Source organism: Pangasianodon hypophthalmus, chromosome 6, assembly GCF_027358585.1.
Source record: "Pangasianodon hypophthalmus isolate fPanHyp1 chromosome 6, fPanHyp1.pri, whole genome shotgun sequence".
In the NCBI taxonomy this organism is placed as follows: domain Eukaryota; kingdom Metazoa; phylum Chordata; class Actinopteri; order Siluriformes; family Pangasiidae; genus Pangasianodon; species Pangasianodon hypophthalmus.
This window is the reverse complement of record NC_069715.1, coordinates 15,827,550-15,852,594: the sequence shown is the minus strand read 5'-3', so window position 1 is coordinate 15,852,594 and position 25,045 is coordinate 15,827,550. Positions and strand designations below refer to the sequence as shown.

Sequence of the window (25,045 nt, the reverse complement as noted above, 5' to 3'; positions counted from 1 at the left end):
TTATTTAACACACCTGATTTAACTCAACAGTTAATTACAAAGGCCACCACATGCTGAACTGGTGTGTTAAAGAAGGAAATATACACATTTCTGTAAGGCTGTAGCCCTCTAGGACTGGAGTCTGACACTGTATTAACGTCTTCAGGCTGTCCTTTAGCCTGTACTTTAGGCTTTCACATGAACAAAAACTATCCTGCTGGAAGTTATAACTTTCTGGCTGATGACTTGAGGTTTTTCTTCAGTATTTTTAGATCGTTTTACTTCCTTCCTCATGATGCCATCTATTTTCTGAAGTGCATCAGTCCCATTCTCAGCAAAACACCCACACAACATGATGCTGCCACCCCCATGCTTCACAGTTGGGATGGTGCTCTTTGGATTAAAAGCCTCACCCTATTTCCTCCATTTATAACAATGATCATTATGGCCACACAGTTCAATTTTTTTGTTTCCTCTGACCAGAGAACAATCCTCCAAAAGGCTGGTGATCACCTGCAAACTTCAGTCTGGCTTTTTTATGCCAGTCTGGAATCGGGGCTTCTTCCGTTCACAACAGCCTTTAAGACGTAGGGCTCTCTTAAATCTGGATGTATACACTCGGTACCTGATGCTTTCAACTCCTCTACCACTTCCTTTATTGTGTCTTGGGATTCAGTTGAACCTTGCAGACCCAAGTTTGTTCTTCTCAGGGAGAACACTTTTACATCCTTCCCTTCCATTTTATCAATAGGAATTTTCTATTGTATCAAGGGCAAAAAGCCACTGGCTCTAAAGGTAGGCCCTTAAATACAGCCACAGGTATGCTCCTGTTAAAATTACAACTCCTAATTATGACAACTGGCCAATCAGAAGCTTCTAAAAGTCATTACATCAATTTATGGAATCTTCCAGACTATTTAAAGAGACAGACAACATGGTGCATGTATACATGTGACCCACTGGAATTCTGATATAGTGAATTAAAGCTGAAATAAATCGTCGCTAATCAGTTGTTTTAAAATGACCTCTGATGTGAACAAAGTAGATGCCGTACTTGACTTGCAAAAAAAAAATTTTGGTCACGTGAAATGTGTGAAGTTGTGAAAAAACTAAGACTGGCTATGTTTAGCTTAGGTGTATGTAAACCTTTGGGCACAACTGTACAGAGGGTTTGTCATCAATCAAGCAAAATGGTTTGTAGGATTGTTTTTCATGCACTGGTGATGGTCTAAGTGAGCAAAAATTTGTATTTGACTAACTCTATATCCTATTAAATTCAGCTTTATGCAATTGCTTAACCATTTTAAATAAAACTACTTTATTTGTTTTGGAGTGTGAGTTTTTTTTTTTTTTTTGCTGGAGGTTTAGAAGTGTGCTATAAACAATCTCTGAACCTCCATTGTTCCATACTCTATAGACAGTAAGGAAGGTGAAAGCAAGGACAGAGTGTGCTGGTGGAGACCTGATACGCTAGAACACCTGTGGTCCTTAAAGACCCCACACACTCCCAGAATGAGAGCTGTAACCTCGGAGGAAACGCTCCATCAACCCTGCACTCCTATTCAGTAAATAAAAGGGATTGCTTCAGACCAGGAACCTTTGAAAAGGGAGACACAGATGGGATCGTGGCCACTTTTAATCAGACAGAGAAGTGGACAGGATCCACAAAGGGAGATTTTACGCAACGCTTCACCTGTCGCCTGGGGTGTTATTGAAGCTGAACTGCTGCTTGCTGGCCATGCGCACACACACAACGGAGTCACAGATATGCATACACAAGCATAGCCATGGACTCTTCACCCCTTTACCCCCCATTTCAGCCACCCTTCCTCAAGATCTGAGTCTATGGCGCTGTTCCCAACAGACGAAGTCCGTCGCCCTGTACTTGGTTATCAAATTGCGCCCCAGGCAAACATCCATCTGTGGAAAGTGTGGCATCTGTTCTAACATGCTACAAGGCCAAGCCTTTATCTACAGATGGTACTGGTGAGGAGGAATGTGACCTTTGATTTGGCTTCTCACATGGAACGAGCACCAATCCTGCTCAATGGAAAAAGCTGGGAAAGGCAAAAATGACAAACGTGAGCACAAACAGTCTCAGTATCTGTGGTGATTGAGTTTAATGCAATTCTTTAATTTAGGTAAGTGTAAGTGCCATCATGTAAAGCACGTTTCACCAAAAGAGATGGGAAGAGAGCGAGGGATGAGAGTGAAAGGAGAATTCATCCATTAAATACTTGTTCTGAGCCTTTTATGTCCATTAGGATGAGCTGAGTGCATATCCAAAGCAGATAGCATAGCTGCACATCACTGTTACTCTCTAGTGGGACATAAGCCTTCCATTTTCACAGACAGTCAGACTTACACTATATACATTTGAGATTTTTTCCCCTCTTTTTATTTAATTTAGGATAAACCCTTCCTCAGTCTCAAAGCCTTACATAATATGATGTTTAAGAAGAGAGGATGCACTTAGCATTCAGTAATAATTAGCATGGCTATCCTCTGATGAAACCAATGCAGGGTGCAACTGTTATCTGGCTCTGTAACACAGCTCATGATGAGCAGTGGTGCAGAAATTGCATGCTGACAACAGGCCTGGATTACCTTATGACCATGTTCTTCGGGCCGGCATTCACACAGTGTTGATAAGAAAACAGAGACCACGCTTTGGGTGGCTTTTTTATAAAGGCGGCAGGGTTGAGGGGGAATCTGTGTGGCTCGGCACTGAGCAGGGACAAGAACTGCTTTGTTGGACATTTTCATGCGCAGAGCCAGGCTTCCTCAGCGCTGACATGGGAAAAACAGCACCTCACCACCCAGCCTGCACTCTTCTACACTTGACTGCTATGTGTGTGTCTTAGATGCCACTTGCAGGAGAGAATTGTCACTCCATCAGCTGCTGAAGACATCAACCTACAGCCTTAACACCTGAGCAGTGGGGCACTCAAATGAAGTGTAACCAGACTGTCCACCATTGCTCTTTCGTCTACTTCAAGAAATACCTGAGCATGGTTCTGTAGCATCTTCCTCAAAAGGGAAGACAAGAAATGGCAAAGCTGTTAGAGGTAGTGGTTATATAAGAGGAAACTTGTGCCTTATTTTTAACACACGTGAGGACTTGCACTTTGCAAAAGGCAGGGCTGGGCAAGCATAAGGGCCCTAGATAGAAAAAAACCAAGACCTCGTGGATGGGTGGCTATTCTTTTGCAGCTCCAAGCAGGTAATGCACTTGCAGTGGTATTAGCATGAATAAAAAATTAATGCTACACCGCTGACACCCTTACTAAGTCACTTTTATTTAGTAGATAGCATGGTGACTCCAGGTCATAACACAGGGTCATCAGCTCCTGCAACAGTGAAGGGCTCAAGGGCCCGGCAATGTCGGGATTAAAACTCAGAACCTTCTGATATGTTACACTGCAGACCATTCTGCACTAGGATATTGAGCTATTAAATCCCTGTTGTCAAACATGGGCTGCAAAGTAGTGTTTGAGTTGACCACTGAAATCAGAAATACTGCACAGCTGTGCTGGAAAGTTTGCCTGATGACAAATGTGTTCAATAAAACCAGCGCATTCAAAGGTGATAGGTTTGTAAAACAAGCGAGTTCCTTTCTCTTATAATTACTGCCACTGCACCAGCGTGATGGCTTTTCATTTAGTAAAAATAGGTACAAACAATAGCTACAGAGGAGGGCATTTTAAAGGGAGCAAAAAGTCTACAACGCATGTGGTGTGAATTGCCTATACTAATTTAAAAAAAAAGTCACGAATTATCCCTGCAATCTTATACAACCAAGATCTTCACACAGTTTATCTGGTAATAGAGTTAGTGGAGCTGTTTTATGATGCATGCTTTTTGTTAGGTGACTCAGACTGAAGCTGAGCTCAACTTATCAGACCTAGCAGATATCCTGAAAACCTATCAGAACAAGGATGAGACGGAAACAGTTACCCGTCAGCCCGACGTCTTTGTGTCCCTGACATTGCTGTGTCAGCTTCACATGTCTTTTGGAAACTTAATTTCCAACATCAACTATAACTATTACAGTACATTAAATAATGATGTGCACTAAATCAACTTCCTATAATCCATCTGCCCTAATTATTATAAAAATATCAATAAATATAACTCAAAGATACGATTTTTTTTTTTTTTTACATAAAAATCAAACTAATTTCTATGTGGAAAGCTGACAGACACTGGAGGTGCAGTACTTCACTAGCTGGTAGTGTTTTGTAATTCATGTATATCAGATTAGGGAAACAAATGTTTAGTCAGCCTGAGAATAGCAGATGAACCACATCCTCACACGTTTCCATGTGAACTCTTCTGAACTTGCTATTCGCCAGACATAAAGCAGCTAATGAAAACCCACTCACCTCCACAATGTCAGAGTTTGTCCTGCTCTCATGAGGCTCGTTGTACTCTGTATATTTGAGCAGGACTTTATCCATGTCAGTGCTGGCATACTGAAAGAGCTTGTTGGAGCTGTTGAAGATGATCAGGGCAATTTCGCAGTCACACAAGACACTGAGCTCATAGGCCTTCTTCATCAAGCCAAACTTCCTCTTGGTGAAAGTCACCTGAGACACAGAAGGGAATAAAAGAATATGTAAAGAAGATGTAAGGTGAAATTATAAAAGTGAGGATAGTTTTGAAACATCATTTTTAGATTAATGGATTATTCTAAGAGGACAGATCTCCAACAATCCTCCAATGACAAAAAATTCATTTTCTGAATGAGACTTCATGATCTTGGTGTCTTCATGACTATGGTGTCAACTGGTCTCTGTCACTCTTATCAATCATTGTATGCTAATGGTTTGATGGGCTTCGCTCACCTCGAGAAAGCATTTGTCAGCCTTCACTGTTCAAAACTATAACTACTAAAACTATTATTTCGGAAACTGGACATGAATACTTTGGGACGCATGGTGGAAAAGACCAAATTACCAAATCTGCTTTAGCTCTTCTATAAGCCACCTATAGGCTGCATGGTTTGAAACGTGAAAAGATGTCTGTCTTTTTTTAAAATATGTCATAAAAATTTTATAACAGAGTTTACATGAACTGGATTTGAAACTGGGATAGGACTAAGGACAAGCAAATATTCTACACTGCAAAAATGACATCTTAATAAGTGAAAATATCTTGAATATAGTCAAATTTATCTGGTAGTTCCTATTATAAATAAAAATTGTAGATTATTAAACCTATTTCTAGGCATTTTTACCAATTTCAAGTTTTAAAATATCTACTGAAAGTCAAGAGCTATGGACTGTACTATACAAATACAGTAAAATGGACAAGCTGATAGTGTATAGATTATCTTCTAAATATCAACAAGCATAAACATATTGTTTGGAATTAGTTGATAGGCTGGTTGATGACATCCACCTGCCAGGTTTTTAACTGCCTGTAGATGGTTTGTTGACTGGAGTGCATATACTGTGGATTATCCAGATTCATAAGTCCTGTCTTAGCATTTAATAAGTCCAGCCACAGTCTCTTTTGGCCACCGGACAGATAATGGACCATGCTCATGTCACTGTGGGTCAAAAAAGACAGCTGCATGCATGGCTCCAAGTCTGCACAATCAGAGTCATCACTCTTCCCATGCTCTTGCTCGTAGCCCTGTTCTGTAACTGCTGTAACTGTAACATGAGTGCACTACTGCAGCTCGAGCATCAATTCTGTAGTAACCCGAGCCATACACAGATGACCTATTCTCAGGCTTGGGGCTCTATGAGCTGTGCTATGCTGCTTACCTTTACCTGCTGTATATACAGCAGAAAGCCAAGGAGACCTTTCAAACATCCTCTATCATTCACAAAAGGAAGTCAATTCACAAAAGAAAAAGTTGAAAGGCTTATGAGTAAAAGCGTAGTTCTGTGGTATGTTCTACTTTAGCATCCAGTGTATGAAAGAGGTGAACTGCAGATTTGTATACGCGATATTGAAGTGACAGAATGACAGCGTGCAGAAGCGTGGTAATCTGCTCTCACACTGAACAGGTTGGCAGGGCACATGGCAAAATATCCATGGATGGCAAAGCTGTGGCTTAGAAAAGCAGTGCCTTAGGCAAAAAGGACTCATAGGGAGTGTGTATGTGTGTGCATTTACTTCCGCCAATTTCTTTGACCTACTAAGCAGAGCTAAGTAGATGAGCTGGCTTTGTTCAATTTTAATTGGTCACAGCTTGCGGCAACCCTTTCAATGCAGTATAATCCAATGAGCTATAGAGTGTCTGTGAAAGCACACAGCACGTGGGTCAGTGCCAATGGAGTAGGAGTAATGTCACATGTTGCAAATTGCAGGTGATTACTGCGCTCAATGTCCTCCAAACAACACCAATCCTCTCTCATTACTCTGTATTCAAGTGATGGGAATTTAAAGTGATTCACCTTACATATACAAAAACACAACAGGATGGCAATCAAAATCATACACAGTTTTTATATTACAGTTGTCCTCTGTTAGCAACTGGACATTTTTTGCTGAATTGGCTCTGTTCTAGAGCACATTTAGACAGGAATGATTATATATTAATATGGCTGTGATACTCATATGGTTTAATCAGTACAGATATCAGTACCCTTAATTAATTACATCTGACATTTTCTATTTCAGCCTCATAGCCATTGTCTCATTCCAAATCCAATGTAATGGTGAACAGAGCTAAACTAATACTGTGCCAGCATCTAGTCTAGTTAGCTATATACTGCACGGCATAAAAGAAATCTTCATAACTGAAATCTTCAATAGATAGAGATGTTTTATTCAGGTATAAAGGTTACAGATGCATTTGTCCGTCCTGCAAGACCCAGGAGAGGAGAAAGTGGAGAAACACTGGTTCTGATTGAGCCAGTAGAGTAGGCTGTCTGTTTGAACCTGAGCAGTCCATCCCAAGACCCAGTAAAAGCAGCTCGTTCCCAGATGTCATTAGCCTTGCTTTCTCTTCCCCCAGCAGAAAAAACGCATAGCTGTGCTAATGTGGCAATGCCAATCTTTCCACATACCACAACACAACACAAAATCTCCCTGGAATAGATCCGTGAGTGTGGAGTGTAAAAAAGTCACAAAAGATAGCTATAGAGGAACAGTGATCAAACTCACGGTTAGGTATTGATTCTAGCACTTTCATTTGAGGTTCTAGTTGTGGTTTCAGTTATGTAGTTAAGTTTTAAGAACCATACTGTTCATTGTTTGGTTGTTGTTTTATTTTTTTTTAGAAAGCTTGAAAAAAAGGACAGCTGATTGAGACTGTAGGTATGCATCGGGACCGGGATTCCGTGGGACGCAACAAAAAGGTGTGCGAGCAGGAGGTTTTTACTTTCATGAGGGTGCGAGAGAACAGACTGAAGCTCGCGTGACAAACAAAGACCAAGTTGAATAACATGAGATGCATTTAGAGACACGTGCACATCTCTAGTTAGGACCAAATAAGAATTTGAGTGATGTAGCTAATGTTAAGAAACCTCAGTGCCCATGCTGATGGTGCTGGCATTTCTAGCTCTGGGTTTTCTCTTCAATTTTCCAGTGTTTTCAGTGTTTCTGGGGGCATGGATTCATATTTAATATAAAGAACCCTCCAGTTTAGGCCACAAATCCAAATACAGATACAGACAGAGACAGTGGCATTGCATTACACCTCTAAAGGGAGCCAGTCTAGCAGGCTGAAGCTGGTCATGTCATTGGAAGAACAGTAAAAGCCTGCTGTGACGGACTATGCTAGGACATTGCTCTGTCCAACTGCTGCACAGCATGCATGGGCCTACTGAACCACGACGGAACTTCATTCCACCTGCACAGCAGGTCACTTCAGTGCACCCGCACACGCACATACACACACACACCCCGACACTCTCATGTGGCAGACCACACACAGGAAGCATATCCTCCCAAGCCAGACTATAAAGTGGAAATATATATATATATATATATATATATATATATATGACATCAATATCAGCATGACAGTGAACAAAACCTAGCAGCGCTCCGTCAGTCCTGACACGTGTTTCAGCCTAATCACTTATTCAAATAATAGAACAGTGCTTCAAGCAGTTATGTAACTATTGTTTTACAATGTCATGAAGAAATGACACTGTCAAACTTAAACCAAGACACAGTTTTATGACCGTAATTGCATAAGATACAGCATATATATAGGTCATGACATAGCTCCCAGACAACACCCCCATAGTCACTGGTGACTGGGAAGACAGTGGAAAACCACAGAGATGCTTGAGATTACATGAGATGACATTTGCGATCACTGAAACACACACACAGACATGCATGCTGGTCAGATGTGGTTCAGCAAACTAGATAAAAGTTATGAATGCTTTCAAAATATCGAGACTATACAGTATAACTAAAGAATTATATAGAAAGTATATCAATATAAACCAATTTAAATATTTTGACACTAATTAAAGACATAACCTGTTAAGGGTTTTGAGAGAAGGTTTGAAATCTTCATGTGTCTTGTAAAAGAAAGAGGCTTAGAGTATTGATGTTTCAAAGGTCCAAAAGTTTTGGTCAATACGAAAAGATATCTTGGGAACAGCTTCATCTGACATCTAAGAGATATTGAGTACTTGAAACAAAGAAGTCTAACTATGAGTCATGTACTGTACACCAAACTTCTCCCTTGTTCTTTTCTAACTTTGCTCAGCCTATGATAAGGTCATTCTGATGACCTGCAATGCCAGACATACAGTAATTATATTAGCATTTCTCATCTAATTGTATGCCAGGAATGAAAAAGCTGACCTTTTCAGAACTATTTTTCCCCCCCAAGTGAGCAGCTTTCCAGTGCTAACTCAGTTCCAGCTACGAGCTCCTCTGTTTGGTCTGTCTCTGGTTCACCCATTCTATCATCTGCTCTTCCCTCTCGTGCCAAGCAGCAGGTTTAGCTAGATGCTCATCTTGCTTGTGAAGAGGTTTAATGTGAATGAAAATGGATGTGTAACTAGGGGCGATAACAGAAGGACATGAAATAGTGGTAAAGTGAGTTAAAAATATGCTCTACTTAGTTCAACGGAAAAGGAAATGGGGGAAACATTTTGCAGTGGATACATTTTGCAAGTCCTGTATGCAGTGATTGATTCCTTCCTGTGGATAATGGTGTGATGTATGTATGTGTTTTATGTAAATTGAATAGATGGCAAAATATGTTTCATACTTTGTGTATTTATCTGTTTATCTCACCACATCAGTGGGTATGTATGAGCACACATGCTTGTCCGTGTGTCCGTGTATGCATGATTTTTGCCTCTGAAAATGACAAGGACTGGCTTGTCAGTCAGGCACTGCATCACAAGCTGTCCTTAGGGACAATAGCCAACATGTAAAACAAGGCATGGTGGGCAATAACAGTCTGGGACAATGAAGGTGATGTCTGTGTCTGATATCTAATGGGGAAAATGTTGGAAAAGCAGGAAGTGAGAGTAGATGCACCATAAGTGGTACATGTCAATTCCAGTCTTCGGATAGCAGCTGCTGTATGAGCCCAAGTTTCCTGGCAGAAGGATAACCAAAAAGCAGACACAGGAGTCAAACACAGGCCTAAAAAGCAGACACAGGAGTTCCTCCTCCCTGTCTGATCAGATCAGGCTCAAATGAATCCATGGGTCCACAATTCATGGCTGAGTTCTGTAGTTATGGAAGCCCAGAGGGCCAAGCAGGCCAGCTGTGACCATGGTGGGTTGACCTTGGTGTCTCTACCACTCTTAGTTGGTGTGAGGTGAGGTGGATCTGGATTGCAGTTAAATTTCATTAAAAATGCATGCTGTACATGTGTCATTTCTTTATCTTCTTTCTTATTTCTTTATCTCTTGCTATCTTTTATCTTTTAGTATTGAAAACAACACAACCTGGCTTTTTAAATATGCTTAGTTAATATACCAAGTAATGTGGGAAAAAAATGCTTTCTACCTAGCCTTAGGCCAGACTTCTAGCCTTTGCTATAATATACATGTTAGTAAAAATGAACAAGAACCTGTTACTTTCACAGAAAGAAGCAACTTAACTTTGATTGACACGACAGAAGACCATCCACAGACTCACAGGGTTCCACAGGCCGTCAGCAAACTTGTGAGAGTAGCTGCTTCAAGCAAAAGCTCTTTAATAATGGCATTCTGTCAACTTTTTTCAGTCCAGTGACTATATTTTTCACCAAAAAAGTTCACTGTGTCACAGTGCTTTTCCGCTGGAAACAGGTGCAAGGAAGCGCATATGCACAGAAGTGCAGATAGCCAATCAGACTGCCACCTTCAAGATTCTGAAGTGTGGCCAGAAAAGAGTACAAATGTTGGCAGAGTGTCTGAGGTTCAGATCAGTGATATACACTGCATGTTGAATTTGACAGTTTATACCATGGCCACAGGAAATACTTCTAATTGGCTGTCACCAATTTCTCTGATTTCACTAATTTCTCTGAAATGTGATATACATTTGAAGTAAACCTTCGATTAAACAATATGGATCCAGTTTAAATTTGAGTAGCTAAATTAACATAAGAGAATCCAGAGCAACAATCATCTTTATCATCTTCATGTGCTAATAATTGGATATGATTGAAATAGGGCATTATCTCAATCATATCCAATTATTCGCACATGAATAGTCACAATGTATTCAAAAGGAGAATCATAAGATAGCATTATTGCTACTACCATGCTGTACTTGTTAATTAAAATCAAAAGCCACAAGCATGTGGGGGCAAGAAATTCATGACCACTCACTAAATGATATAATCATGATCTGATGCACTTAGATGATTTTGTTTTTGCTATTACAATGAATCATCAGACACTACACAGTCTCTGAGCTAGGAGGGGAGGTGGGGGATGATCTAAACGTTGACATCAGCCAGAAATTACACACAAAAGCCACCTACACTATTTCCCCTCAAAACCTACTACTGCAAGCTAATGTGATTACACTAAAAACAAAACTCACTTCACTTTAAATAATCCACTATAAATTAGACAGAGATTGCATAGCCAGCTATCTACAAAACTAGCTAAGACAAGCTCAACCTTTTACTCAGCTATTTCCTCCATCTCTCTCAGCCCTCCTTTCTACATCAAGCGTGATTTAATCCATTAAAGAAAACAGTATTAGCTCAAGAGCTTTCATAGACTCAAATTGTGTGAGAAGAAAGGGGATGTGCTTTTCTCTTAAACTGCTGAAAAACACATGATGTGAGATAGACGTGAGAAAGAGAGACAAAAACAGAGAAAGAGTGCGAGTCGTGAGCATGCCGCGTGCCTACGTCAAAGTGAGCCCGAGCAAGGGCAAGCAATGCTCCTCCCAACAGCGAAATCATCAAACTTTTAATGACTTGGGCAATTACCCCCAGTGAGCCTGCTTAATGGTGTACAGAGGACGTTGTTAGGCAGGAGGATCACACATGTGCACACAGAATTGTATTTTTTTTTTAAAAACAGTCTGCTGAAAAGATACCCGGTATAATCCCTTTCACCTCTCATTTTCTCTCTCTCTCTCTCTCTCTCGCTCTCTCTCTCTCTCTCTCTACTTAAACAGGTTCCGTTGCATGCTTTCACAGAACTGTCCCCTGGAGTCCTTACTTACAATAGCACTTACAATATTATGCTCTGCTATCCATGAGGAAATGCGCTGTCACTACACAATCTAGCAAACTGGAGGGCTCTTTTTTTAATTCCAGGACAAGCATCTCTCATTAGAACCTTTTTGAGTCCACTAGAGTAATTAAGACCTACTTGATTGCGGGAGCTAATTTAATAGCACCTTTCTGCCCAAATATTTCATGCTGTCCAGACATGACAGGTGCACGTCATCGTCAAGGCTAGTAATTACAGGCTTTGAGAGCTTGAGAAGTAAATCAGGGCTCAAACTGGGGAGAAAGACGGATGGGCAGAGGAGAACGGAGGAGGGAGAAACAGGGCTTGTTACAGGATAATTCTGCCCTCCTGCACTATTATGGCAGAAATCCGCCCCTGCACAGCTTTGCAATTAGCTTGTCAGGACCAAGCGGCGCTGTGAGACTCGCCGGTTTCTTTCGTTCCCTTCTTTTCCTCCTTTCCTCCTCTTCCTCCTCCAGGATGCATGTAAGGGGCAGCCAGGGGAACATTCCTGAAGGATAGGGCGGCATGCGTGACAGGATATACACCTCTTCCATTTTTAATATGGTGTAAGTACACAGCATGAAGCCAAGAAGAGAAGAAGAGACTCAACTGGCATCAGCCCAAAATACTGTTAGGGTTATACTCAGCCCACTCAGAGACAAAACAAACCCAATGGCTCAATCAGCAAAAAAAAAAGAAAAGTCATTCTAAGAGCAGAACAGAGCACAAAATGTCACCCTGAACCCTCCAAACTGCAACGATATCACAGCTGCAACAATATCATGAAATATGCTGCTAAACTGTGTCCTGTCTTGCTCTTGAAGAGAAGCCATTTGGTTTGATTGATTTCGCAATTACGGACCGTCCAACCCCTGCCAGCCTCTTCCGTATAAATCCTAACGGGTCAACAAGGCTTTCTAGAGCACATCCCATAATGCTGGAAGAAGCAGTGTGCAGCATTGCCAGTTTATTTAATTAGCCTACTTAAGATGCTTTCTCGATTCAGTGCTGTGAATGCAGACTGGTGACAGTGCAGATATACAGATAAAGATTTAAACTGATCCACAATGAGCCCGGTATGCTAATAATCAGCTTTAGAGAAACAACAAAGTTCATATTCTGTGTAGGAATACACACACACACACACAGACACACTCCATAATAAAGGAGTTTGAGGCATCTCTGTCTAGTCTCCAGTGAGAAGTCATCTCTAACACCACTGATAACCTCTAACTAAGATGCAGATGCTGACATGTGAAATCTGCTGGATGCAATAACTATTAATTACAAGACAGTGAGCGTTGTGTGTAGAGCTATGGTTACATGTAAAGACTCAAGTCCTGCTGAAATAATATGTTCCCAATGATGACTCGCAAAGTGGTGCATTTTAAACAGCCACTCCCTGCTACTTCAGCCCATATTTTCAATTAAATTAGACTTGAAACTCCTTACGCCAGCATAAATGAATACATTTCATTAATTCAGCACTGGGCTACAAAGTGATTTTACACTAACTTTTTTTTTTTTTTCCTTTGCTTGTATTTCTCTGTAGTTTTTTTTTTTTTTTTTTTTTTGCTGATGTTGTAGGCCAGGGCAGAGAGTGCAGATGCTGATGCTCCTCACAGCCGTCTCTCTGTCTGCCTGCCTCCGTGTTTGGATCCCACCCAGCGCTGGTGTTATGCTGATAATTGGCCTGTCCTGTAAATTTGGAGTTTCTCACTCGAATGAACTGCAAGCTCCACACTTGCTGTCGGAGAGAAGGGGATGAGCGGGAGCGAGCCGGAGGGCGGGAAGGGGGAGGGTGGGGGGGTGCAACTGGCTGTTATGTTATCACCCTCAGGAGAGCGAGCAAAAACCTCAATTAGCTTTCCGCCGGCGCGGCAAGAAAGTTCTTTCGCTGGCAAGACGGTGCAAATGATATTTTGAGAGGGTGTGAATGGGGCGCATCCAGGTTCTGACACGGTACTTCTTTTTCCATTATCGTATCCTTAAACAGGAGTCCTCATAGTCTTAGAAAAAGCTGCACATGCAGTATAATACCTGAATCACACAGACCTCTATTGCTGAAGGATGCAATGTTTTACATCAGCCCAACCCAAAAACTCATGTACGTTGTATTCTCCTTATAAGAAAGAGCACTGAGGAGTAGTTGGTGGAGACATCCGTGAATGAAAGGGATGTGTGTGGGAGGCAGTGGTGGAGCAGTGCAGACTGAGCTAGCTTGCGCTGTTTATATTTAGCGTGCGCAGACTAGGGTGAATTCCAGCCTGTCTCTGTGGCTGGCCAGAGTTGGCACTTTTTTTTTTCTTTTTTTTTTGCAAGAGAGCAAGAGGGAGACAAGAGACAGACAGAGAAAGAGACAGAGAGAAGGATGCTGTGTGTCCTGCTGACCCTCCCTGCTAATGAGAGGGTGCTGTGGTGCAGTGGCCGCTCCTAATTACTAGCAAGCAGCTGCAACCACAGGGAGTGCAGGGCCCCCTCTGGGCCGGAGCCCTCCACTGAGGATAGAGAGGAGAAGAGAGAGAGAGAGAGAGAGAGGCTGCAGTCAGCCCTCTTCACCTCATTCACCTCTTGCTAGCCTCTGCTCCCATCCTGGCTGGCTAACACCAAGCTTTCTGCTGCCTCATCAACTTTCCCAGGGACTCAAATTGTAGGGTGGCGTGTGGGAGCCACGTCTGTATATATCTCTGTAAACGTGTCCTGGTCCCATTTTAACGACTGTCTGTGTGGTAGGCGTAAGATGGGGCAGTCTAGGAATGTTACACAGGAATGCTGGGGCGGTCATTTTAGCCACTGCACCACTGAACTTAACAAGACCAATAATCAACTTTCCTCACTGGTCATTCAATTTTGCCTTTTGTCTATATATTAAACCTAGTGGATGGTAATAATGAGTACTATGCAAATAAGCACTTATTAATCCCTCGTTAACTGACTACAGAGCCATGCTTATGACATGTTAAGCCCTAAATGGTTTAGCTCTAACATAATTTTCTGTGGTGAAGCTCTGCAGCCCATCTCGAGCACTTCACTCAGCTGAGACTGGCCTACTGTAGGATTAACATTCTTAAGGAAGAAAAAGTTCCTGAAGGGTTCCTTGCTTCCTGAATACATTTGGAATCCCCTCTGAAAGGGAAACATTCTGTTGTTTAAGAATATTTAAGAGTTTCCCCTTAAACCAAACCAAAGAATAGGTTTTTATATTTTTCTTTTTCTTCCTAATATTGAATAATCACTTGTAGCTTAGACGGTAGAAGTTTCTTATATGACCTCTAAACTCCAGAGAATATTACACTAAACCTGTAGATGCTGTTAACCCAAATATTAAACATTTACTAAAATAAAATAAAAAGCCAAGAATTACAAATAATAAAAATATTTTATGTTTCATGATTTGCTGTAATTTTTGCCATACTCACAATGAATCGTACATTTATTAGAATTTTATTCTTTCATTATTGTTTCATTAATGTGCTTTATTATAAATATCTTATATAAATTATATAATTATTATACTTATTATATTATACCTTATTATATTATATAAATACCTTATTGTCCATCAGTCTTTCAGTGTAAACCAATTTGACATTTTGAACTTAAAAAGTGCTTGACAGACATACATACAACAGACAGGCAGGCAAAGAAATAGCTATCTAAATAAATATATATAGTCGGTAGCACTGCTGCCTCACAGCTCCAGGGCCCATAGTTCGATCCTGAACTCAGGGTACTGACTGTATGGAGTTCTGCATGTTTCCTCTGAGTTCTCCAGATTCTGCCGCTGCCCACCTCCCAAAAAGATGGTTGTAGGTGGATTGGCAATGCTAAATTACTCTAAATTAGGTGTGAATGAGTATGCAAATATGTGCATGTATGCATGTTGCCCTAACTAGGGTGTATTCCCAAGTACAGTTCTTCTTGGTTCTCTGGTTTCCTCCCAGCTCCCAAAAACATGCCAGGAGGCGGACTGGTTAAACTAAATTGCCCCTAGCTGTGAATTTGTGACATGTGTTTGTACATGGTTGCCTGCGATGGACTGAGGTATTCAAGCCTGACCAGACTAAAGCCCTTACTGAAGATGAGAACATGAATAATAATAATAATAATAATAATAATAATAATAATAACAATAATACTAATAACAATAACGTGCATAGACACAAGAGCTCAGGACTGAACTGGAGGACCGCAAGGCAGCAACGCTACACGCTACACCACCAAGCTACCCGATTGTTATTACTGTAATTTTTGTAGTTTTTTTTTTTTTAAATCTCTTCAGTTTCCATTTTATACATTCAGGTCTAGATTCGCATTAATTTTCTGTGCATATCTATTAGAGTCATGACTGTTCACTATCATTAGGGTAAAGGATAAACAGTCTCACACTACAAGAAAAAAGCAAAAGTTGAAAATGACATACCTGGCGGTTCCTCTCATCCATAATCCGGGTGATCTGGATCTTCTTCCGTCCCATCTTTGCGTCCTAGTCAGTCTCTCTGGCACCCAGAGAATATCAGAAAAACACCCGCACTTGTCTTCCTCCGCTCCACTAGCACATTGTACACTCTCTCTTCCTCTCTCGATCTTCCTCTCTTTCTGTCTCTCCTTCTCTTTCTCTTGAAGTACTTGCACCACTATCTGCAGAGAGAGATAGAGAGAGATTGAGGGAGAGAGAAAGAGGGAGTGAAAGAGAGCAGGAGTTAGTGACATTCGAACTCATAGGAAGTGCTGCAAGGCAGATGAAAGGAGACGAGCACTCTGTGTTCTATTGGCTGCCATTCGTGGAGAGGATATGAGAAGGAGGCCCATGATAATATCTTTATTCCACACCTGCATCTCAGAAAACAGCTGGGGCTCCACACAAAGCCACTAATACAGAGCAGTAACACAACACAACACAACACAACGGAGTGTACTCCTCAGCTCCCTGTCACACACTACAGCCATGCTGTGCGGTTCATTCATGGCAAAGTGTGCGAAAGAATGCGGTCTGTCCGATTTTAAAATGAAATGTAGATATGTGGATGGGCAAAAATAAAAACGAAAACTCTACTGGAATGCAATGCTTTTTGCTGTCTGATGGAGTAGCGCTTGATTAAGTGGGAAGTGAGATCTTGTAATCAATACGACACCAGAAAGCAGATCGGATCATCTGTCTGGTTTCAGAATGTATACTACCCTGAGACTGCCTTCTTGTGTTATGTGTTTGCTGTGTGAGTTTTTCATTTTTTTTTTTTTTTTTTTACTCAGTTCCCTTCCTTGGGTCCAGGTTTGTCTCCCACTGTCGTGCTGTAGGAGATAAACACGCACACACATGCATGCCTCCTGAGACAGCCTCATTCTCTCTCTCTCTCTCCTGCTGCCGGCTCTCGCTCTTAAGATGATTAAGAGCGCGCCCAGTCTCAGGCTGATATTAGCCTTAAATCCTCAGGGCCCTGGATGAGGCAATTCGCACTGTGGGCCAGTGCTTCAGAGCACGCTTTGCCCCCAGAGAGCCCGCCGTCTGCCCCTCCTCTCTCGCCCTTGCTCCTAGAGCCAACCTGCTCACAAAGAACCCCGCCGCGGAGACATTCATCATCTCTGTCCAAATAGAAAATGCCTAGGTAAACACATCTCTGATCAGAGAGTCGCAGCCGAGAAAGCTGGAGAACACTCACTCTACTCCAGAGATGGAGAGGTGGCATGAAACGCAGCCGTCCTGTTTCTTTGTTGCTGTGCTCTGGCAGAATGTGATGACCAGGAGGATTGAGACGGAGCAGAGGCACAGAGGACCAATAATTAGCAGGTTAAAACATAGACGGTGTCTGGGTGTCCATGAGTCACTGTGTGAGCTTCAGCACTGCTGAAAAGTTTCGCAGGAGGTCACGTCCCTGGGAACTCACAGTAGGAAACTGTTACCACGCCAGAGCCAAATGAGAAATTTCCCTATGGCACCTCTGAATGGGCAACACTGTTATTTATCAGTGCACCATGTCCTACACAGCTCACATTAGGAGTGTAATGGCCTTGCATCCTATTCTGACAACTTCTCATTTCTGTTCGGTTTAAACATTAATAATATAAACTCAGTAGCTACAATGCACTTTGTGACGAAAGTGAGCTAATTGCTAGACATTTTAGGGGAAAGATTTACATTTTTTATGATGAAGTTATACTCAGGATATGCACTAAACAGTGTTCTTTATGTTAGGCCCAGGTGAGGTGACAAATCTAGACTGGACAATTTTTAAGCATTTCTTTAAATCTGACAGGTTGCCATAAAACGCCTTGGAGCCACGCACGTTGCGAAATTCATTCTCCGCCAAGTTTAGTGTACTTCAAAATCACAGAAAGTGCAGCGCTGTCATTTTTACATCTGTGTTAATTATCTATATCTGTGTTAAGCTGAATAAGTTGAATTTCTGACCCTTTTAGAGAATTGAAATTACAGATGCACAATTCATGCCTTGCTGTTTTTTTTTTTCTTTATGTAGTTTTACAATGGTATCTACACCAACCTCTTTAAATCAAGCACTTGTTTTTAAGCCTGAAAAAACTGAGCGGATAAAAAAAATATATATATCTTGAATATACTATAGCTAATCGAATATCTCTATTCATGACAGTTTTCCGCTTATCCAAACGCAGCACCACAGCTTAGAGCTCTAACTTGTGCTTGAGCTGTCATGGCCATCTGCAAGCCTGTGAGCACAATGCATTGTGTCATGACATTTTGTCAGTATAATGGTAGCAGGCACGCTTCAGTCCTGTGGCCGGTGCTGAATAAAGCGAGCCTTCGTTCTGAAAGGAACTTTGGCATGTTCCACTTGGTGCGTCTGCGTTTGGATAACGCATGATGAAGCAGCAAGATGGCAGCTATTCGGCCCTGCATTCTGCTTTCACTCAGGTTGTCTCATGGCATCTACCTCAGAAAATGGACTGCTCACCAATGCCTCATGGCTCCTTCTATTTCTCTCTTCATTTCAGAGCGATTCACTCGAGCTATGCTACACCCACTCGTCCTAACACATTCAAGTCAAGGGCATCTGCTTGAACAAACTATAAAACTGTGTCTGAGCTGTGAGCAATGGCCTGCTCTGAAACCGCTAATCTATTATCAAATATTACAATGAGCACAGGGAGGATTAATAAAACCAAACAATGGCACTAATGATGAAGCATGCAAATACAATAATGTACACAGCCTGATGAATGCGCTCTGCATTCTCCAGTTCTCTCCACCGCCCTATCGTCAGCCAAAAGGCCACTATCCACTGTGTGAGACGGCTGAATGTATAGTAAAAATGTAATTCCTTTTGCGAGGCATCATTTAATACATTTGACTAACGATAATACAAGTGAGTCACATGTGTGACACGCAGAAAGAGCTGTTTAGACAATCAACACCGTGTCAAGTGGAAACCAGGGACCCGTGGAGTCTGTGTTATGTTATTTATGTGTCTAGCAGTGCAACACACCTGTCACAAACGCTGCACATGACAGCAAGTCAAGCGCTTATAAAATGTTCCTGAGCTCTTGTGCAAGATGAGTTGAAATGATAATGGAGTAATCACATTTTCTAGTTTTTTTATATCTGACTTCTGATAGCCTGCCGTTATAATCTTAAAGTGCTAAAAAAAATAAATAACTGTACAGTGTAATAGGAGACGGGCTCTCATGTGTGTAATGTGAATTCAAGCTAACTAAGCATTAGCAACAGTAAAGCTTTCTATTAAACTGTGCTTTTAATACAAACGGCTATAAACTACAAATGCTGATCCAGAAGCCTTCTGCCTTCCTGTTCTCTGTTTAGGAAGTATCAGATGAATGTTTTCTGTTCTGTGGTCAGTTTCAAGGTTCATCACACACACAAATGCAAAACCAACACAAGACGTCTTTCTACATCAGTGCTGTTGTGCCATCCCTTTAGTATGTACTATTTATCAAGAGAAATCAGTCGCAAAAGAAATGCATGCTAACATTATTCAATATTGTGCACACATACAGCAATTTGTCACCTGTGATTAGAAAGCTGCGATTTAAAACCTGAAATAACTATCTATTGAATTGTTCATACTCAGGGATGCCCAAATTAGGACAAGCAGGTTATATATCTGGGCTATTAGTTTTTCTTTCACAGTTGGCTGGTGGACAAGTAGGGTCAGTAGACTGTTAATATAACAGTCTCCAGGATTTTTTTACTTCATTCATCCTACAACTTGAGAAAGAAAAAAATCTCTACTCTCTATGTACTTTCACGAAAGAATATTTGTTTAAATGATATGTTTGTTTAAATGCAGCACCTCGATGCTGTAGTGTGTACTATTCTTTTCCTAATCTCGCAACGTGTGCATTATGCACGCAGACCGTGGACACGATCTGGCTGTTGAAATGATTTTTACTATGCATATTAATTAGCATGAACGGATGCTAGCCGATCTTTCCAGATTCAGGAATATAAGGAGATGTGGAAACCGTGGCTAAACTGAGCAAAATATAGTTCAATGTAGCACCGAAACTGTTATATAACTAACGCTAGCACAACTCACAGTCACCTCGCATTTAAACACTTCATCGAGTGAAAATGAAGATGCTACACAGACACGTTGTTACGTGGGACAAGAGAACTCAGCTCATAGCTGAAATGTTAGCCAAATTTCTGCTTAAAAAACACGACACTTCAGCAGCAGAGACATTATCAGGAGAGGATAACAAACTTATGTAAAATCTAAATGACCAGAACTATTCAAATACTCGCTTATGTTCCATAGTCCGCTTTACTGCTCGTAACTAGTATGTGGTTTTGTTTTTTTTTTGTTTGTTTTTTGGAGTTATGTTTTGATAGCCTTGTTAACTGGGCTTCTGGAAAAATTGGACAAGCACACTGGAGCTTCCACTTGCCCAGTGGGCTAGCTAATGAATTTGTCCAGCCTGGATACTACACTCAGCCCAGCATTTCTGTAAGGTGTTTACCAAATGTTTGTAGAGGAGCTGATCAATACGCTGGGAACATGTCTCTGAAGCAGACACTATCTCTGTTTTGGATGAAAATCAATGGGTGTACATGGTGTATGGAACATGCCCATGTCCACATGTTGTACTGGACATGACCTGGCATGCACACAATCAAATACGTAATTGAGTGTCTGTGAGACACACCACAAAGCTTCTCAAAAATGACTCCCTTCTGATTTTTGTAATTAAAATATTCCATCTTCTCTGCTGAGTGCATTATGTAGGTGGTTATTTAGGTGTTATTTCTAGTAAAATACACCCTAAAGAAAAGTCATGAACTCTTTACTAAGACTGCTTTAGAATGGTATCGTAACCCTTTCCACAACTCCTTCTATCTGCATGTAAAGGTGTTTTATACAATAATACAGGATTATTAGGCATTTTCAAAGGTATGTAATAACCTGAAATTAATTGGTTCAATGTGGAGTAAATGATGAACTAATTGGTTAATTGAAAGGAAAATGAATTAGTGAAGAAGAGAGACCTCTCACTGAGAAGTGACACTCCCAGTTCTTATAATCAGGTGAACACCCTTGCTCCTAACCCTGCTTTAGAATAGCGAGTATTGTAACTAAGGTGTCAGGATAAGAGGTTCAGTATAAATGTAAATCACAGTCTTTGAGCACACAATAGGTGTGTTTGTGTGCAAGAAAGCACACAAATCTAAGCGTATTTGAAAAAGGAGACTTGGGCCCTGTCTTAGTTGACTACACGCTCCTGTGTGCGTGTGTGTGTGTGTGTGTGTGTGTGTCTCACTTTCTCTCTATCCCCCTCTCCTTCTTCTTCTCCCTGTAGGACATGGGGGGAGTGGGAGGCTGATTCAGGGGTCAAGCCTTTCACACTCAATAAAACACTCTGCTACCACTATAATTACCACACAAACACACACCATACTCTTGTACACACACAGACCATACAGTCTACAAACTGCCAAAACCTTTACACAAGACCCCGCCACCTCACTGTTGTACAAACCCATTATTTTGCACAGAGCTGCCCTAATCCCCTTTACTGCATTATAGCCCTTTTAGGTCTTCGGTGGTTTGTAATGAGTTACATATGGAACAAAACACCAGAATTTTGCACTTAACCCTTTTCATTGGGAAGGTAAAACAAACAAGCATTTTATTTTAATGCATAAATACTCTCTTTTGACTAATAGATACTAATAGTGGATTCCACTTCAATAATAACGATAATAATAATAACAATAATTATAACAGTAACATCAACAACTTTCATGACACCTTTCTTATCCCAGTGTTTCAGCATTTCTGTCATGGTTTTTCCATATTTGGGACTGAATTTCTGGTACAAATGTAACTAGAGGGGCGAAATGGCTTAACGTGCTCATCCTACTTTGGATGTTTTTAAACAGTTCTTCAACAAAGCTGATAAAACATGCTGTGATGCTTATGTGCTTTCCCCCAAAACTGCTGATTCCACTTAAAATGGCAGAAAACTTCCCAAACTTGTGTTTTCCCTCCCATATGTTAATCTCACCCTCTACCTGTTCTGGAGAATGCCTCAACACTTTTAAGCACACAGAAGCTTACTGGCACTTCAAGTCCAGGTGGGTAAAGGATTTCAGGGTGTCTTATGAGAAGGAGAAAAAAACTCTTTGTCATTGTAGGGAGGGTAGGGACGCTGCCGAGATAAATATCCCAGTTGTCACATAGCATAGCTAGCTAGCTAACATAGCTATGAGGAGGATCTGCTGCTTGTTGAATGTCTAATGTATGTAGTGAAGTGTATTAGAGCAGTTGACTATCTATATAACTGAAAATTGACCTTCTTAATGAAGCACAGACAAATAACCAACTTTTCCTCTTAAAAGTGAAAGTGAATACAAGCAGGCGACATTAAATAGGCACAATTGTCCTCCGAGTCCCTCATTTCTCCTGCTTGTAAGTTGCGGCCAGAATCTTGTGCACAACCATAACACTGGTACTTCCTGTGGAGTTCCACATCACAGGCCATGGGCAGAGCAAAGCGCTCTCCTACATCCTGCTTTCCCACTTCCTGTTTTTCAGACCACTAAAGATGACCACTAACAGGCGGTCGTACATAAGACAGAAAGAGAAAAGAGAAACACAAAAAGCAAAAAAGGCAGCACGCCTGTGGGACAAGCATCCGCTCTGATCCTTCCGCTTGTTATCTTCCTGCCTGTAGAGTCAGAGACTAAACAACAACACAAGCCCATCTCTGGTGGATTCTCGCGCCATGTTTTGCTGTGTATACAACCTGGGCTGGGCTTTCTCTGCCATGCTTTCACTTGTTTGACAAAAAAAAAAATGGAGAAAAAGGCAGACCTTCCCTTATGTTGGCCTTGGCTGATAAGCAGCAAAAACATGCCCTGGCTTACATAACTGAGAATAGACATGCAATAACAGCAAGAGACCAAAGAGGTACTTTCTGAGTTAGTTAACTGCCGAGATAACCCAATGCAGCAGACAGGAATGCATGTCTGAGTGTGGTAAAGTCAGAATCTGATGATGATATCCCCACTTGACTGCATACTATCATAAGGAAACCCGGAAAAAGCTAATGGTACATGGTACTGTATAAAGGCTGACATGAACGAAACACATGATGTAAAGTTATATTTTTTTATATTGTGCTGGAAAAGTATAAGAGACAGAAGAGAAAACAAGTCTCTTTTAAAAATATAGCAGTTTCTGTAGACAAGTCTTTTAACACATCTATTACATCTGCAGTTTGACAGTCCATAGGTGTAAAGAAATAACTGTGATACACCCAAAAGTGTGATATGTGGCTGAACAATTCATACTGTACATGTTTTTTTTGTTTTTTTTTCCTCCACTTCACCAGCTTCACATGACTTGGAGCTACAAATCAGCAGGCCAAGTACAGGAAGGATGTTTTAAAATCACTGATCAGTGCAGCTTTGGAGATGAATGGTAAAAAGCCATTAAGAGAGTCTGAAGAGTGGAGACAATGAAACTGAAGTTTTGTCTCTTCTTGACATTTCCATGCAAAGAGAAGGGACAAAAGTACACCTCTCTTTTTGAAGTTTAGTGTCTGACTCTTCTTTCTCAGTAGGCCTGAAGCAAGGCGTCAGTTCCCACAGGTAGCGCTACTGATGCTAATCTAACACTAGCCTGATCCTACTGGAGCCACTTTGCTCTATTCTAATCTCTCTCTCTCGATCTTGTTCCTCCCTTCATTAACTCTCTCTCTCGCTCTCCTCCTTCCATTCCTCATTCCCTCACCTGTTTCCAAGGCAACTAATGAGATATAATTAATAAGATCTACCGAATGGAGGGGATGGCTGTGTGCAGAAATGAGTGAGACGGAGGCTTCAAACAGAGAGTGTGAACTCAGGCGGAACAATGTAAAGCGCCGCGTCTATCTTCCGCATTTAGGACTGTTCACACATGTTCAAACAACTCCCTGTCGCAAATGTAGCTGAATAGAATGTTAAAACCCATGGATTTCAAACACATTCTGAAAGATTTAACAGGATATGAAACAATGTAATAAATAAGTGAAAAGAAAATTATTTTCCTCGCTTCAGATTTTCTGGAGTACACTTGAATCGTAGCATTAGGGTTAAATGAGGAATGCAATTTGTGTTTGACATCTATTACATCAGAAGCTCTACACCTAGGTGTGAATTCTCGCACTTCAGATCTTTAAAAATCTGTGAGAAAATGTTAACAGTATTTTGTTTACAATGATCAAAGGGGACATTCTGGAAAAAAAAATTGGTCATTGAACAATAAAACCTTTATTTAACAGCTAGAAATCAAGACATTCTATTATGAGGTAAAATTTCCTCATTCTAAATACATGTGATGCTGCCCACGATATCTTTGCTTCTTTTAGAAGAATTGTGATTTCATGTATGTGTGGTGGGTGTTGCTGAGGGAAAGGGAAGGATGAGGTATGGTCCAAAATAGCACGGTTTCATTTCTCCAAAATGGACAGAAATAGGTCCTGACAGCATTTCCTCACACAAAGAGTGTGTGTCTATTATGGAGGAAATCTTCGAAATCTGTCTCAAACCTAATCGTTCCAAGAGGCAGGGCTTGTGTCCTTCCTTGACGTTAATACGGAGGTGTGTTTGAGAGCTAGAGCCTTTTATTGTCAGAAACCCGTAGCACCACACTAACAGCTACACCTGTGCATTCCGCAGCAAACTTCCCACACCAGGTAAATGTAATGTAAACATAACCCTTTACTGAGCTGTGGTGGAGAATTGTGGCGGGATGGCCGTATTCAGATGTAGGCGGAAACTGGATTAGTTTCTTGCCAAGGCTATCACACTGATCATCTCTTTATCAAGGGCTCAGATCTCTCACGCAGGCCTGCCAACAGGGTGAATTTGTGTATCCTGAATTGTAGGCAAAAGGTATGCATGCGCATGTGCTAGTGTTTACAGGCAAACTGTAGTACAGCAAATGTGTGTGTGTGTGTGTGGG

General features: G+C 41.2%; 1 protein-coding gene across 9 annotated transcripts in view; it reads right to left on the bottom strand.

Moving 5' to 3' along the window:
- The window catches only part of mef2aa (myocyte enhancer factor 2aa), an 86,193-nt gene that overhangs the window by 38,873 nt on the left and 22,275 nt on the right, over positions 1-25,045 (bottom strand). For all 9 annotated transcript variants that reach the window (XM_053235028.1, XM_034305541.2, XM_053235024.1 and 6 more), the window contains 2 exons: positions 16,027-16,244; positions 4,365-4,568 (listed from right to left, as the gene is read on the bottom strand). In XM_053235028.1, the coding sequence (XP_053091003.1) occupies positions 4,365-4,568; positions 16,027-16,080 (258 nt within the window). In that variant the 5' untranslated portion in view covers positions 16,081-16,244. The remainder of the gene's footprint in view (positions 1-4,364; positions 4,569-16,026; positions 16,245-25,045) is intronic.